General features: G+C 47.5%; 4 protein-coding genes across 4 annotated transcripts; 2 read left to right on the top strand and 2 right to left on the bottom strand.

Annotated features, from left to right (window-relative positions):
• Positions 1 to 112: 112 nt before the first annotated feature.
• BKA55DRAFT_508884 (WSC domain-containing protein) lies at positions 113 to 5,519 on the bottom strand (the record flags this gene model as incomplete). Its single annotated transcript, XM_046187480.1, has 5 exons — positions 113 to 1,968; positions 2,017 to 2,089; positions 2,143 to 4,151; positions 4,198 to 5,357; positions 5,407 to 5,519. The coding sequence occupies 5 exons, from the start codon at positions 5,517 to 5,519 to the stop codon at positions 113 to 115; spliced, it is 5,211 nt and encodes a 1,736-aa protein (XP_046050896.1).
• Positions 5,520 to 7,878: 2,359 nt separating this feature from the next.
• BKA55DRAFT_313626 (heterokaryon incompatibility protein-domain-containing protein) lies at positions 7,879 to 9,480 on the top strand. The gene is made up of 2 exons (XM_046185651.1): positions 7,879 to 7,898; positions 7,965 to 9,480. The coding sequence occupies exon 2, from the start codon at positions 8,047 to 8,049 to the stop codon at positions 9,445 to 9,447; it is 1,401 nt and encodes a 466-aa protein (XP_046050895.1). The 5' UTR covers positions 7,879 to 7,898; positions 7,965 to 8,046; the 3' UTR covers positions 9,448 to 9,480.
• A 32-nt stretch (positions 9,481 to 9,512) lies between these two features.
• On the bottom strand, positions 9,513 to 12,757 carry BKA55DRAFT_688340 (uncharacterized protein; the record flags this gene model as incomplete). Its single annotated transcript, XM_046199194.1, has 8 exons — positions 9,513 to 10,485; positions 10,544 to 10,822; positions 10,868 to 10,979; positions 11,037 to 11,672; positions 11,727 to 12,017; positions 12,067 to 12,183; positions 12,233 to 12,431; positions 12,482 to 12,757. The coding sequence occupies 8 exons, from the start codon at positions 12,755 to 12,757 to the stop codon at positions 9,513 to 9,515; spliced, it is 2,883 nt and encodes a 960-aa protein (XP_046050894.1).
• A 423-nt stretch (positions 12,758 to 13,180) lies between these two features.
• On the top strand, positions 13,181 to 16,881 carry BKA55DRAFT_563831 (SNF2 family N-terminal domain-containing protein). Its single transcript, XM_046192436.1, has 10 exons — positions 13,181 to 13,529; positions 13,580 to 13,904; positions 13,968 to 14,584; positions 14,638 to 14,969; positions 15,019 to 15,052; positions 15,101 to 15,297; positions 15,350 to 16,250; positions 16,294 to 16,479; positions 16,530 to 16,680; positions 16,727 to 16,881. The coding sequence occupies exons 1-10, from the start codon at positions 13,282 to 13,284 to the stop codon at positions 16,793 to 16,795; spliced, it is 3,060 nt and encodes a 1,019-aa protein (XP_046050893.1). The 5' UTR covers positions 13,181 to 13,281; the 3' UTR covers positions 16,796 to 16,881.
• Positions 16,882 to 16,935: the final 54 nt, after the last annotated feature.

Here is a 16,935-nt window from a genome sequence, read left to right as displayed (position 1 = left end):
AAGACACATGGCCTCTACAAGATGGGAAGGAATTTCGTAACGAATGTAAATACATGCAGGCTATTGTATATATGAACTGAACTCCAACTCAAAGGACTCACCCGTATCCACCTCAAAATCCTTTCGCATGCCGTCTCCTATGCTTCTTCAGAAACGCCAAAGCCGACGACTTATTAATATACAAGTTCATCCTCGCCAAACCGCCACAATACGCAAGATTATTTCCAGGACAGCCGATGTTACAATCCGTCATAGAAACATTCTTACCCTGACCAAAAGTTGGTAGAAGACCCTGCCAATTGATGGTATTGCCGCACCAACATTCGCGACCGTTCTCGACACCGGCGTATTTGTACATCCAGCATTTCTCGAGACATGTATCGATTGTCATGGAGTTGGCGTCGTTCATCACCAGCTGTGGAAGTAGACGACCGAGGAAAGGCTCTGAAACGCATGAGTAGCTTGTGAAGTTCTTGTTGCCTTGGTCCACCGATGGGGTAGTAGTTGTCTTGGCACCAGTCTTATAAAGCTGTAGGCGAAGTGTTCCACCACAGTAATCTGTTTTGTCTCCCGCACAGGTAGCAGAGCAATCTTTCTGGTTGAGGGCTTGGATACTTCCGAAGTTCAGCTGATTGCCACAGTAGCACTCTCGACTGTTCTCGGTACCGAAATACGTGAAACCACTACAGAAGCTAGCGCAGCTTTCGAGTGTCATGTCATCGTTGGCGGTGGCCTTGGAGTTGAGGGCGCGGATGAGGAAACCTTCTGTCCAACAACCTTGGAAGGCCCATGTTCCAACTGTGTCGGAGATTGAAGGACCTGTGGCGGTGGGTTTGATGGACGTTGACGTGGTGCTGGTAGTGGTAGAGGAGACCCTTAAGCTTGCAGAGCTGGTGATCGTTGAAGTGCTGGAGCTAGTAGTGCTTGTAGAAGTGGACCGAGAGGTTGTAATCGAGGAACAACTTGTTGTAGACGTCGTATATGAAGATATGACTGAGGTGGAACGAGATGTAGTGGTAGCAGTAGTGACGCTGGATACGGATGATAGACCAACTGGACCTCCCGCACCCAGAGAACTCAACGAAGAAACGATCGAGACACCCGATGATGTCGTAGCAGATGACGGGCGACTGACTGTAGAAGACGTCGTCGCCGACGATAGCGCATTGAGAGACGGAGCGCTCGATACGATTGAAGGCAACGTGCTTGAAGACACCACGCTCGAGGACACTGAACTCGAGATTGACGAAGTTGTACTGGTGGTCGTAGTGGAGGCGCGTGAACTGGAAGAGATCGTAGAGAAAGTTGTCCACGTTGTTGAGGTGCTGGAGCTCGTGCTGGAGGATACCGTGGACGAACTTGAGCCAACAAAGCTCGAAGTTGTTGAACTCGAGGTCGTAAACCGCAAGCCAGAGCTAACGCTGCTTGTGGAAGAGCTGATCGCCGAACTGCTTGAGCTACCAGAGCTTGAGAGACTCGTCGCACTGCTTGTTGCAGAAGAGGACGTTTGCGCAGCACTAGACGTGGAAGTCGAGGCGCTGCTGAGGCCACCAGCGATATTACGAAACACACTGAGTGAAGTGCTGAAGGAGCTCGTGGAAGAGCTTGCCGATGTACTGCTTGAGGCGGGAGCTGAAGTTGTACTGCCTTTTGAACTTGTGCTAGTTGAAGCGACGTTTGAAGTCGAGCTTCCGGAAGTTGATACGCCACTAGAAGAGCCTCCGCCGGTTGAAGCCGAGGACGAGAGCTGGGCGTTCGAGGAACTGGATGTGCCCACGCTGCTGATGGAGACAATTGGGGCAGAGCTAGATACCGAGAGAGCAGCGCTCGAAGAGGTAGCTACTGAAGAGCCCACACTGCTGGTCGACGATAAAGCTGCCATCGAAGTTGACAATGAACTACTGTAGACTGCATTGAGTTCGTAGACGTTAAGACGACTTGGACCACCACAGTATTCGCTCGAGTTGCCTAGTCATGTCAGTATCCCCTCAAACATACTCAAGTATGAGTACTCACCGTTGCAAAGCATGCCGCAATCAGTGATAGGGGCAGACACCGATCCATCTGTGAAGCCATTACCACAGTAACACTAATCTCGTTAGCAAATCTCCAAATATCAGGGTCAAAGTTTGAGCAACTCACCTCTCCACCATACTCAACACCAGCATAAACAAAGTTCTCATTACTACAAGCCTGAACACAATTCGCAACAGTAGGAGGATTATTACTCCTTCCGTTAGGAAGTGCTCGGCCATTAGTAGCCTCAGTATAACACCCGATACTCGTATACCCACCAACACCAGGATTCACAGACGGTCCTTGGGGCGTCGCAGCGCTGGCACTACTACTCGTAGTAACACTCGCATACGAACCGTCCCATTGAAGCGTATCAGCGAAAAGACTGATATAAGCTCCACTGCCATCAATGCCATTTCCACCGCAAATCTGGTTCAGACTTCCCGCGCAGTCGAAGTTGCAGTTCTTATCGTCGACTTTCTGTGTGGGGATCTTGTTACCCGCCCAGCATTCACTTCGGTATTGCGTTCCGCAGAATGCTAGACCTTCTGAACCACAGGTGTTGATGCACATCTCATTGGTGTTGGAGCTATTGGCGTACAGTTGGTTGGAGAGTTGACGACCGGGGTTATTCTCTTTAAAGCAGCCGACGTATTGATAGCGTCCTTGACCGTTGGGGAGAAGAGGTGCTGCTTGTTCAGAGACGGCGTTGCAGAAGAACTGAACTGCGCGTTTTTCGAAAGACCATGTTGGATCGTTGGTGTTAATAGTCCATTGGGCGGTGCCGTTGTATGATGGGAGGTTCCATTGACTTTTGGGGACGGTGCAGGTCAGAGTCGCGGTTTGACTTTGACCTGGGGCGATTAATGTTCCCTCGGCGAGATCAATCTGGTTTGCTGATTTGATGATGCCTGGAACGCCGAAGGGTGGTTTTGAGACTGTGAGACCGAGCTTGACACCACCGGGAGCAGCGGTGTTTGTAACACGGAATTTTAAAGAACGGGAAGTATTCTCTGTAACGTTTCCGAATGTGAAGGGATTATTTGGATCGTATTTGACCCAGCCACTTCCGTCTGGTGTTTGGAACTCGAGAAGGGCTGTTGGCGGATCACCTGCTGCTGCGGATAGCGATACAGTCGCGTTGCCTCCGGTGGTGACGAACTTGACCCAAGCCGTGTAGTTACCAGTAACAGAAGTATCAGGCTTGACAGAGATGGCAGTGTCGTTTCCTCCAGGGACTGTACTTGGGATACCAGTCAATGTGAACTTGCCGACGGTGAGACTACCTGCGCCAGACCAGGTAGTAAAGGGACCAGATGAAGAGGCATTGGAATATAGAACCGAGGATACCTGAAGATCGCTGGACCCATCGTTCCCAATGAGGACGCTCTGCGATTCAGCTTGAGTACCGGTGACGAGGCCAGTGAACACCACAGACTTTGGGCTGATATCCAACAAAGCATTCGAACTCTTGCCAACGCCCGTCAGCCTGACCTTGACAGACTTGCTATACGATGCATCCGAAACACCCGAAGTCTGAATATTGATGGTAGTACCCAGCCGTCCAACGCTCTTGGGGACGAACTGCGCAGCGAATTGAAACTTATCCCCAGCCGACATAGACAACGACAGACTCGGCATCTGACTGATGTTATAATTCGTGCCATCTGCGAGCGCAACACCCGTAACACTCAGATCAAAAACTGCCGTACAATTAATAACCTGCACACCACTCCCCTGATAATCCACCGTCCCAAAATCGATCGAACTCGTACAATTAAGCGGAAACTTATTCGTCGACCCAAGACCATAAAAGTATCCCACCGTCGTTCCAATATACGCCATACCATCACCGAACACAGGTCTACTAAACTTGGTAATACCCACAATGGTGAAGTTTCGAATGACGTTGAGGTAGCCGTTTTGAGGAACGGCGTCGTAGATCTTGAAATTGGTGTTTTGGACGTCGGATACCCAGAGAAGACCTGTGCCTTCTTGGTTGTTTAGGGATGTGGTTGTGCCGTGGCTTACGCCGAGGATGTAAGCGTTGTTGGTGGGAGAGTCGGCGACTTTTGTGAAGTAGGGGGTGTTGTTAAGACAGGAGAATTTGAAGACGTGTGTTGGGTATTGGATCACTAGAATTGTCAGTACGAATAGTGAAGTGGGAGGTGGCATGCGTACCGTTGATGTAGATGTAGCCTCCTTCAAGAGGATATACACCCGCGCCCGCATACACAGAATTCTCATTTTGAAAAGTCTGGATGACTCTATCCTTTGAGTTGGGACCATTGCGATAACCACCAAGATCATCAATATTAAGCCAATAAGTCTTTCCAGACTTTCCAGTAACAATGCCCATTCTCTTGACATCGCCGCACGAGAATTGACTCGGCAGAATCTCAAGAGGGCTCGTTCCCAGATCCTTATCAGCACCATCGAGCTCCTGCTTCTCAAACGGCATAAAGAAGTCCACAATCGAAAGAGTACCGTCGCCGTTGATGGACATGTGAACGGCCGCTTGTTCCATCGCAGTCGGGGGCGTGAAGCCATTGACAGGAATAGTCGAGAGTTGAGAAGCGTATCCGTTTCCAGTAGCGAAGAACATTGATCCTGCGTCGTCGGAGGCAAGACCGCCGCCAGATTGCCAGATTCCAGCACCGGAGATGTTACTACTCACTCCAAGACCTTCAGAGGCCCAGTGCTCAACGATCTGTCCGGTGGTTTTATCCCAGCCCATGATCCAGCCTGTGAAGTTATACTGCACACAATGCGATGCGAAGCCAGCGTAGACATATTGTCCTGTGTGAAGTAGCCCAGGTCGTTGATGGTGAATACCGCCCGTGAACATCCTCTCTGGATTATTCCTCGCAATCGTTCCCTCCAGATCAACAGGAAAGTTCTGTCGCTCCGAAAGATCATTGACATTGATAGCGTGTATCTTATACCTTCCCGCCGGTCTTCCCTGCGGGACCTGACCAGCATTCTGATTCACATAAGTCTTTGAGGTAATATACCACGTATCCGTATCAGGATCAATAACACCCGTCGCAGTGACTCCCACGGTAGGATTGACATCGACACAACCGTCCAAATCAGCAGTAAGGAATGGAATGCCGATATTTCTCGATGCAAGAATAACACCAGTCTTTGCATCAAGCTTATAAATATTATTCTGAGTCGTCGCGAGAAAAACGTATTGTGTTGTACCGCCCGAGGGAGTGTAGACGAGAGGTTGGGAGAAGATCTGTTCTGTGGCGCCGACGTATTTTCCGGGGAGAGCTGTTTTGAAGACGATGTCGAATTGAGGGCTTCCTACGATGGCGGGATCCATGTTATGGTTACTGAAGATGTGAGTTAGTGCAGTGAGAGAGTAAGGGATGGGGAGCGCACGTTTGATAGCCTGTTCGGGAGTTGTCGCCTCCCCAGGTGATGGTATCTGTAGATGCGAGACCATATGCTAGGCCAACCAGGGCCGAGAGAATGATTGTGAGTAGCAGCTTCATGTTGAAAGAGTGGTGAAGCGCAATGAATGAGTGAATGAATGAATGACGAGATCAAAATCGCTCCCCTAGGGATGCTGCGCGATGGCGAGGCTCGTTCTATATACCCTCTCCTCCACCAACGCTCGTGGCTCAAGCCCAAGGACATCCCGAAGTCTAGATCCCAATCAAACTTCAATTCAACCGTCTTGGCCCATTCATCTTCCGGCTTTTCGGATCACTTCACGGTTGGACATGCCGATGCGCCGTTAACCTTTCGGCAAGCCGTCCAGACAAAAGTCGGGACGTCGCACCACGAGTCGAATGCATTCCAGGCATGATGCAAACTCTTATCATTTATGTTCTGTGGCTTTCGAATGTGGGGTTAGTGGTGAAGCCACAGGGGAACGAGGCTGTTGGTGATGCCATTTCTGGTGTCTCTAGGCTATTTGCGGTGGTGGTAGTGGCGACAATGGCTTTGTTCCTGATCGCCGTGTGGGGAATGGTGCTTTTCCAGATCCGATTATACTGGGACCCTGAGATGGCTTGACCTTAAAGCAGTGTCGAGATTTGAGTTGTCTGGAATGTTGGAGGTTTTAGTGTTTTGCTGGTGTTTGTGCCTGATGGGAACAGGCCGATTGTCCTTCAGCGGGCCGCACTAGGTACATGAATACTGTACGCCTCGTCAGGGTGTCACTCGAGATTTACAAGGCACCAGTGCCTTCACTGCAATTATAATACTCCCAGGGGCCAGTTAGTGACTAATCACACGAAATGTGTCGATTTGTACTGGATGCGCTTTACTGCAAATGTCACCATGCCTTTATTAATAGATCGGCGGTATTTCTTCTGCGAAATGAGGACATGTGCTCATGTCCAAGTGTCGTCGTTGGAGTTTTTATTCCCTTCCTTGTTATTAATATTGAGTTGTAGAAAGCACGTTGGGATCAGCTCAAGCTCTGCTGTAAAAGCGCCCTTGCCAATGGATCATGCACCTTGAAACTCGCTCGTCTAGTCTGACTCAACACTGCTTCAACTCTATTGCTTTTTATTAAAAGAATAAACCTTAGCAACGAGGATTGGCAAATAATTCGGAGAGACGGAATTTGCTGGCGTATCAGTTCTTGAAGTGGGCATTTTTTAGCAATAACATCCATATAGATACCTTAGATAATTTCACCATTTGGCTGCAGAAGTCAAAACTTCTGCGCATCTGCGGGCCTTCACTGCAATTTTAGTTAATCCTGACCGTCTTGTCGTCTTTCCCAACCAACAGCGTGTGGCTTATGCTGGTGCCCTGCAGTAACCCGACTTCTTTCACTGCAATTTTAACACATCTCGACATCCCGCGCACCGTGTCAGCAGCCATGTGGCTGCAACTCATTAAATCCCATTTGTTCCACACCAAGTACCAAGGCAATCTCAGCTGGAATTTCCAAATGTACCAACATCAGATTTTTATCTTCCTGCTCAACGCATGATGCCTGATGAGTTCTTGGCATCACCAATCACTGCAAATTTACCCTACACGGGGACTATGCTTAAAGGTATGTTTATTATTAGACACTTCAGCATAGACAAGCTTTTGTAATGCCAATAAGTATGGAGACATGGTGGGGTACTCGTCCTTCCCCTTCTACTGATCAACTAGAACTAACCTTGGATTACAACTTGAGTCAACTTGTAATATATTTATACGTAGTACTTCTTCATTCACTATTTGGTACAGGGACAGCTTGTGCCAGCTTGCGATCTACCTCCTCTCACTATTCAGCCCTGCAGATTGGCCCCCACACCCCCTACAGCCCAGATTGAGGCCTTTCATCTTTCACTGCATTTTTAACCAACTACGTAGGCATCCAGGAAGCAATGCTCAGTCGGGATGATCTCGAGAGTTTGCCTACGGAAGCAATCAATTAACACCACTGCAGTCCTGGCATGATGCCTAAGGGTCCTCCTCGTTAGGCAGCATACTGGCGTGTTCTATAGAGGCCAACTGCACGTGGATTTAAACTCTACATCGGCCTCCAGACACCGAGAATTTGCAGCTAGAAATGGGGAGTTCGGACAAAAGAGCGCGGGTGCAAGAGTCCACATCCCGATGCGATGCTTGTTTACATCTGTTCTCTCGACACGCGCTCGACAGTCTCAGCTCTTCTGGTGGCTTCGCCCACAAAACTCGTGGCGGGCTTATCGACTCAGCCAGAGTAGGCTGCGGATTGTGCGAGTTCATTTATGGGCTTGTTTTGAAGGAGTTTGGGCCTTTTTGGGCGAAAAATGAATGTATACGTTTCTGGACGTCGCAGCCTGGCAAAAGGAACAAAACCTCCCACGTCAACATTTTGGTGGGCACTACTAACAATTCAAGTGGAAGTATCAGACTGTATCCATTTGTGAAAGAAGGTATGGAAGCTTTCTTCCTTATTGTGTTTGCATTCTAAGCTTTCTCTTAGATGATCCCCTCCACAGCTTAATACTCCGACGACCATTACATAGGAATGTTGCAAGTCCAGAAGTCTTTTCATCCGCCACAAAAGTGATAGAGGTTTGCATGAGACCAGATGCACCAAGCCGTGGCCATCAAAAGTGTCGATACTCAAGAGACATCGTCCTTCCTACGCGCGTAATAAAAATCAGCAGTCAGACTGCACAGCTACAGATAAACCAGACAGAGACTCGGGGGTCATATCTTGCCTTGAGCTACTGTTGGGGTAAACCGGACCCAAAAAAGCAAAGTCGGCTATCAGAACTACGCCTGAACAACGAGCAAGATCTACTAAAAGAGATCAAACTTGAAGAGTTGGAGCAGTCTGTCCAAGATGCAATTCGCGTAACCAGAGAACTGGGGTTTGTCTATCTCTGGGTGGATAGACTGTGCATCGTTCAAAACTGTCCCGAAGACAAGAGAAAAGAAATCTCCAAGATGGCGACAACGTACAAGAACGCAGCGATCACGTTGGCTGCTGGGACTGCGACAAGAGCATGTGAAGGATTCTTGGGAAGCTTGCCTGACAAGAGTCCTACGTATCTGCCGGAGCATAAGTTCGACATACCGATGAAGGACGGTCGTATTGGAACTGTCTATCTGTCAGGAAACCCGTATCAGCTCGATCATCCCCTTGACAAAAGGGGCTGGACTCTTCAGGAGTATATGCTGTCGTCCCGGATGCTCATTTTCTCAGACTACCAACTCCTTTGGCAGTGCCAGGAGACCGAACTGCAGAGTGTCACGGGAAATAATGCAGGTATAGAATATCAACAGCATCTTGAGTCATTACCGTGGGCTTCTTTCGACGACGAGGGTGAGCCGTCCTACGGAACGCATGATTCGGAGAAACTATATCTGTGGAAGACCATAATCATTCAATACACACGAAGAGAACTAAAGGATCCCGAAGATAGACTACCGGCGGTCACGGGTATCACAGCTGAATTACAAAAGGTTTGGCGGGACTCGCATATCTACGGTCACTGGGAGCGATGGTTCATTCAACTTCTGGCTTGGTACAAGCCAGATAACGATAGAGTAGGGAAAAGACATCTCAAAAGAGCTCCCAGCTGGTCCTGGGTTTCAGTCAATGGTGGGATCCGATACGAAGACCCGATAGAAATCGAGGACGCGAAGATCGAGATTCTGACAGCAGCCAAGGTTAGACTATCCTGCCGGATACTTCAGTTCAGCGATATAGATCTTCCTAAGCGGTGCACGCTGTCAACGAGGTTGGATCTTGTTGAATCAGCTTCGGATATGGAATTCACGGGGAGGAAATGCGAGTATCTTCTCCTGGGTAAAGCCGGCAGCTATCATGAAGAACAGAGCGGACTGGCTTTGATCATACTCAAAACGCCCGGTGGAAGTTATAGGAGAGTCGGTTTAGCGCTGTTTGAAGATATGGCAGTTTGGAATGGCGTCAAGTTCCAGATTATTGATCTGGAGCCGAAGGAAAAGTAGGTCAGCGGTTCAAAGACTTTTTAACTATCTAGTGCTTCCAAGCCCAATTAGCCTCCACTTCTATGTCAATATCCTCTCCTTGCGTGTATCTTCTCATGCCTTCGGCAGTCATTCACCCTAGCAAAAGCCTTTCCACAAGTCGTGCAAGCAAAAGGCCTGTCCCCAAAATGACTCCGTTCATGGCTTTTGAGGTTGATGTTTCTCGTGAAGGTCTTGTTGCAGATCTGGCAAACGAACCTCCCTGGGGCCTGTCGACGGCTTAAAGCCTCAAAGATGGCGACTCCTTCGCTTAGTTCCGGATGGTAAATATTGATATGTCGGTCCCTATCCTTGTTACTCACGAAGCCAAGAGGAGCCGCATTACAGGACACGGGGCAATGGAAAGGCCTCTCATGTCGCTTTCTGTGATCATCTCGGTTACTCTTCTCGTCATAGCCGACGTAGAAGAAACGACAGAGTGTACGGTTACACTTGAAGAGATTTGAACCATAATAGTCCTCGATCGTATCCTCGTCACCGGATCTTTGGCTCGGAAGGAACCTTTCCAATTCTTTTCTATTATCCTTGAGTCCGTTCTCGATTTGCTTAACGCCAACGGTGTTTCGTGTTCCGTAATCACCTCGCTGGTGAGTGTATATGTGGTTCCACAGCAAATGAAGGTCTTCGTAGAGTTCCAAGCCCATGAAGGTCTCTATGTGGCTTTCAACCAATTCAGCATGCTTAGTGGTAGTCAAATCTGCACGATGAGTATTGACAAAATGCTTCAAAGCAGAAGCAAAGTCCGCTGCAACGTCTGGAAAAGTCTCGGTTGTGAAGACTTCGCTGCACTCTCTGATCAAAGTATCAACATGATAAAGCCACTGAGAGCACGTGTAGTCCTGGAACGAGAACCAGCCAAGTCTCGCATCCTCGCTTCTTTGGGGCGCCAGATAGTTGAAGTTCCGGGTGAAGCATGGGAGGGTCAAGTATCTAAGGCATATAGTAGTCAACTGGCACTGAACCTGCTTCTCACTGATATGCTTGTTGTCTATGATATATCTGAAAATCCCAGGTAACGTCAGTCACTTGCGATTACCACATGTTGATCAAGACCGACCTGCGTGCAGTAGAATGAATAAGTCGGATATGACCTCCGTCAAGGACATGGACGATGGCGCCGAGATATTTCTCCATATCTTGTCGTAACATGTTATTCTCAAAGTCAATCTTGGGTTTATCCAGATCGAAGCATAAGATTGCTTGCATCTCGTGCCATCTGAGTGGTCTCTTGGCACAAATGAGCCATCCAAATAATAGCTTTGATCTCTCCCACCTCGCAGTACCTCCTGGCTGTGCCACGAGACTATTCTTGACGGAGTCGAGCAGTCTTTCGTACCTGAAAAAGTAAGTTGAAGTCAAGTGTTAGTATCAGAGGACCTACATGTCTCCAAGCTTCGTTGGTAGTATCCCTTGTCTGAGTTGGGTTAGCAAGTCACCTTTGGTATCTTGCTGTAAAAGGAATTCAATGGCTAGATGTGCATAGAGAAATGAGTCTACAAAGTTATATCAGCCTTGAACTTTAACTAATGCGGTGTTAATTTAGTATAAACCTTGACTTTGATGGCAAATTATCCGTTCAACATCCGACTTATCAGCTTCAGAAAGACTGAAACCAATACCGTGACTTGATTTCGAAAAGTCTGGAAGTCTTTTCTGCACAAAAGCTCTGATATCGTCATGGTTGTCCTCTGGCCTAAGTGCTATGCTGATGCAATCGTCTCCAGGAATATGTTTTTTGGTATCAGATGTTTCTCGACCCATGAAAAGGACTCTCAGATGCCCCATTCTGATTTGCGTATCATATGTCGACACCAAATCCTTGAAGAACTTGGCAGTTTGTTGGATCTCGGCTCCATCGCATTCGTCCACTCCGTCTATCACGATATAGTGTCTTACAGAAAACTCGATAAAAGTCTTGATGAGCTTTTGAGCCAGCTCTGAATCTATGAGGTTGGAGCCTCCACTTGTGGCCTTTTCCTGATAGCAAAGGGGGATTATATAATCCTCAACCTCTACCATCTGCAGGAGTATACCTTTAAGGATATCAAGATGATTTCTGTGTTCGATGTCGTCTTCCTGGCAGTAAAAATAACACGTCTTACTGCCCTCTGGAAATGAGGACATCGTATTCTGGAGTTTGGATGATTTCAGTTCATCGACTATTAGGGATGCAAGCACCGTTTTGCCTGGATTAATTAGCGTCATATAAGATCTCTGTCAAGATTTTAGGTAATAGTCACCATATCCGCAGTTCCCATGCAACCATATGGCTGAGTGGGGAGGGTCTTCCTCGCCCATCCACTCCGATATAGCGTTGTAATTTCGGAAAAGCCAACGACCACTCCTGGGACAGATCGCCATATCACGGAACTCATCTTGCAACCTTGGCATCTTCGAAGAAGAAGTGATCCATTCAGTCACTTCGTATCTTCTTCCACGCTTTCGGGACTTTTCCTCAATCTCAAAATTATTCCAGTCTGACTTGAGGCCATAGGAGTACTGCTGGAAGGCCGCATGAAGGGCACCATAGTCTTTGGAATTAGATCATTTTGTCGAACTTGTCTTGCTTCAAGAACTCACTTTGTAAAGAAGGGCTGTGTTCTTTGATGAACCTCGCGTGTGAACCTAGAGAATCGGATGTTCTTGAAAACAAGCGACTTGCGTCATCCCAGATAGGTTTCTGAAGACGCTGCCATACTTGGATAAGTCAGCCGACTGATATTCATCTCTGCAAGGGATATCTTACGCTTCGTCGTGAGTGAGAAAAGCTTGTATGCTGTGGAATGGAATCGCTGGATATCATGATAAATATTGACTATGCATTCCAAGGCATCCGGAAACGTTTGGAAGAGCTCCCTGAATTGAGTCAAGGGCAGGAGTTGTGCTCCAAGAAGTCCGTACACATCGAGCACTCCGTCAAAAGCCCTATCAGTAATGTTCGTGCTCTGTAAACCCTTAGCTGAGTCCCGTGCATGAATCAGAGACCAATGGATACCTTGAGTAGGAACCTAACGGAGCCCCAAATGATTGACATAGCACCTTTCGTGCCAGGAAACTCAAGGCGCAAGAGGAGCTTTTCGAGCTCTTCCATGCCGTCAAGAAACATCCGCAGTCGATTCATGTCCATCATGTTATTAGTCTTGTCTCGCAACAATTGTATATCATGGATCTCCTTTCGCATGTCTCCAACAGTGGTATTTTCGAATTCTTCTTCATGGTGGGGTTTCAGGGATCTTCTGAATTCTTCAGCTAACTCATAAAGCCGGTTCATCGTGAAGAGAAAGTTTATGGCACTTAATAAAGCCCTCTAAGACCGAGTTTCGATAAATTATACTGTGTTAAGGACAAAAGCAAGGCAGCTGACAATGACTCGAAGAGGAATTGGCTGCACCAGGACTAGCTGGCGGTGAAGGAAGAAAGAGGCAACCCAACTGCAAAATTTGGGGAGTGCCTCAAAATCACCTTGCTGAAAGCCTTTGATGACGGTATTACATTTTCAAGTCTTAGCAGCCAATCCTTAAGTAACACAAGCATAGGGCGAACCAGATGTGATGACACTGGTCTGCCTTGTTGGTCTAGCGAGCTGCAGTTGGCTGAAAGTAAAGACTCTGATTCGACGTTGGGTCACCGACTCCAGGGATCTCCTGCATAGAATACGGACTTGCACAGCCTGATTTTGATATTGTCGGTGTGTCAGCAAGATCTTTGTCGTTAAAGACTTAGGTATTTTAACAGTGCGCCTTTCAGAATCAGAGAGTTCCCATAGCATTTCAGATTCTTCGACATACCGACAATATGTCTAACTTGCGAGATCTCCTCAATCCTGTAGATAAAGGCCAGCACGACAGCATCTCTCACTCCCTGGGTGACTGGCTGGGAGTTGAGAAGGAACAAGATCCGTACATGGGCGACATTCCTAGGACTCAAGAACTGGGCATGAATGGACCAGTCGATGTGACCTCACTAGCCTTTTGGGGCGATCTAAATGGAGATGTTACTGAGGGCGACAACTATCTCCAACCTAGTCTCACAAACTCTATAATGTAGGTAGCGTTATGTGTCAATTCGAGCTATGACTAAAAGTACAAAACAGTGATCCTCTATTTCACAAAGATGATGTCCTTGCAAGCCATTCTACTCGAAACAATGCTCTAGACATTGATCCACAACTTGGAATGATGGATTTGGATATGAATTTCGACATGAATGTTATTCAAATGACGCCTTGTCCCGATGAAGAGCAGAACGCTTCCTCCCATATGTCTACGGCACTCGAAAGCTTCCAATTCCTTCAATTACCCACAGAAAGCTCTCGAGAAGGGTCAGCTAGGACACCGGAAGTTTCTGGGTCAAGTCAGTCAAATGCAACACTGGTGACATTACCGCAAGATGACGGCGTCACAGTCCACTACGGTATGGTAAGTATATACATACACCTTGAATGATGTTTGAGTCAAGATCCCAATACTTACTTGTCTTAGCTTCACAACATCGAAGTAAAATTGGTACCTGATGACATGTCATTCATAGATGAAAGACTGGCAGCAGAGGGCTCAGCGTATCAATACTTTACACCAACGGAGTACCAGAAGCAACTCATGCTTTGTTTCCCAGGTGATGAGAAGCACTTTGGTCATCTCCCTTCAGCGACAGGTCAGACTCTCTTGCTCCTGATGACGCAACCATCAGTCGACATTCAACCATTGGCCTTGAAATGCGATCTGAGGGAGGTCATAAACCGCGCAAACATACCCGCGGACGCTAGGGTCAAAGTCGATATAAATATCTATGGGCTACAATCCGAGGCATTGAATATTGGCAAAAGACTCTCCGATGGAAAGCTGTGGCTTCAGAGATCTATTCATGGAAGACATGGTATTGCCTACGCGAACCCGCATTTCCTGAACATCAGCATCCAAGATACCGGATCCGAGGAAGTCCTAAATACGCAACTGGCTTTCAGCGATGGTGCCCCTAAGAAACGAAGTAAAGAAGATCAACTCCGGAAGATGGTGGAGGAGGTTTACAAGACAGTCGAGAAGAATCGCGAACTTGAGATGGTTGAAGTTGGTGGCAGGGTGACGCGTCAGCTGTTAAGGTAATCTATCGGAAATCACTGGCCGGTTGATAGGGGCACTAATAACGAAATAGACATCAGAAGGAAGCCCTGGGTTTCATGCTCGAGAGAGAGTCTGGGCACATCAACGAAAAGTACAGACTTTGGGAAGAGATCGAGCATGAGGATGGAAAAGTCCAATACCGACACAGAATCACCAAGAGACGCAAAGATATACGGCCAGAAGAGAGGGGCGGCGGTATCCTTGCTGACGACATGGGAATGGGAAAGTCGCTTTCCATCCTCGCCTTGATCATGAAGACTCTGGACAATGGCCAAGAGTGGGCGGAGAAGAAAAATGCAGAGCATAAAAGCAGGAGGTCTCTCAAGTTCTCTCGCTCTACTCTCGTTGTCGTCTCAGCAGCTTGTGAGTCTCTCCTCAACATCAGTCCCTCTCAAATATTGATTGAATCCAGTATTGATCGATGAGTGGATGAATGAGGTTAAGAAGTAAGTGTCGCGGGACCTTCATCATGAGTAATTTCTGACACTGTACAGGCATCTACAGAGAGGTCTCAAAGTTGTTAAGTACCATGGCGAGAATAGGCCGAAGACTCTTGAGGAGCTATCTATCATTGAAGACTCGGATATCTTGGTGACAACATATCATACACTTACTGCTGAGTATCTAACAGGGAAAGGGAAGACTTCGCCGTTGTATAAGTTGGGTTGGTATCGAATAGTCCTTGATGAAGGTGAGTAGTAGACCTGCAGCGCTTATCCAGACAACTTACTGGGGGTCACAAGCTCATATCATCCGTCGTCCATCCACAAAGTTCTTCCAAGCATGTGAATATCTCCACGCCAACTCTCGATGGTGTCTTTCTGGAACGCCCATCCAAAATAGACTCACCGATATAGGCTCGCTGTTCCGCTTCATTCGCGCCGAGCCATTCGACAAGGCATCTGAGTTTAGAAAGTGGATAGAAACCCCATTCGATAACTCATTCGACAACCCTGAGCTAGTAAGAGATCGCCTGGTCATGCTCCTTGAAGCATTGTGTCTACGCCGAACTAGAGAGGTCTTGAATTTACCAAAAACACGACAGCTTGTTCGACATTTGGAGTTCAGTCCACAAGAGCGGGATCAATATGACAGAACAAAGGCTGTCATTCTACGTAACATGGAGCATCGTATGGGTGAAGTCAAAAAGAGCTCCCAGTTTGGCATGTTCCAGATGTGGCTTCAGCTTCGAATTGTCTGCAACCACGGAACGTATCAGAAGCTCTTCTCGTGGCATCGGAGAAGCCTCCTGGAAGAACGAGAGGCAATAGTTGGGACTGCCGGTCAATACGGAGAAATATCATGCGTGGGATGTGAGCAGCCAATGCCAGTACTGGGATGCAACTTGACGAAAAGAATGTTTGACGACGAATGCTCACATATTCTGTGTTCGAAGTGCATCGAAGAGTCAAACATGTGCTTACCCGAGACGCGAAGGCGGTGTCCCATTTGCGTCAGATGGTACAAAGAATCTCCAGTATCTGAAGATGAGAAAGCTTTAGCAGGTGGTGAGAGACCCAGAAAGCGGCGAAAAGTTACTGTAGCAAAGGATGATAACGAGAGCTACTTCAATGAACAAGGTCTTTCAACAAAAATACGGACTCTGGTTGAGGATGTTCAAAAGGATCTATGGACCACAAAAAGGTATGAAAATCCCGGATCTCACTTTCCCGCTGACAATAAACAGTATCATCTTTTCTTGCTGGACACGAACGCTGTATTTGATATCGAGGTACCTGGAGCAGGCTAAGATTCCATACCTTCAACTCGACGGTAATAGCCCTCTGCCTCAACGGCAGGCCACGCTCCTTACGTTTGAGAATGAGGATGAGACGCCTGTTCTTATTATGACAACAGGAACCGGAGCATTTGGGTACGTTGTCTCCCTCTTTCACTGGAATCGATAGACTGATACCACTGCAGGTTGAACTTGACTTGCGCAAATCGAATCTTCATCACAGAACTACAATGGAATCCCAGCGTCGAGAGCCAGGCGATTTCGAGAGCCATTCGCCTTGGGCAAGAAAGCGAAGTTCGAGTTACAAGATATATTATCAAAAGCACTGTGGAGGAGGTAATAAGTTTGATTAATAGATATAGAGCATGACTAACTGGTGCAGGACATACGGCAACAACAGGACTACAAAAAGCAAATTGCAGCACTGGGCTTCGAAGAAGAAATCTACTAGATAACGTACATGCTGGTCTTGGGCAGCCCTGTCATAGTGAGGATAGTAGCTTAATAAATCTCAATATGATCTTGTTTATTGTTTAGGGGCTATAGGCTCAGATGACCGCAACCTGAACATAACATGTCTCACATTGGCAG

This window comes from Fusarium redolens (assembly GCF_020744475.1).
Source record: "Fusarium redolens strain MPI-CAGE-AT-0023 chromosome Unknown BKA55scaffold_6, whole genome shotgun sequence".
Lineage (NCBI taxonomy): Eukaryota > Fungi > Ascomycota > Sordariomycetes > Hypocreales > Nectriaceae > Fusarium > Fusarium redolens.
This window is presented reverse-complemented; position numbering and strand designations above follow the sequence as displayed.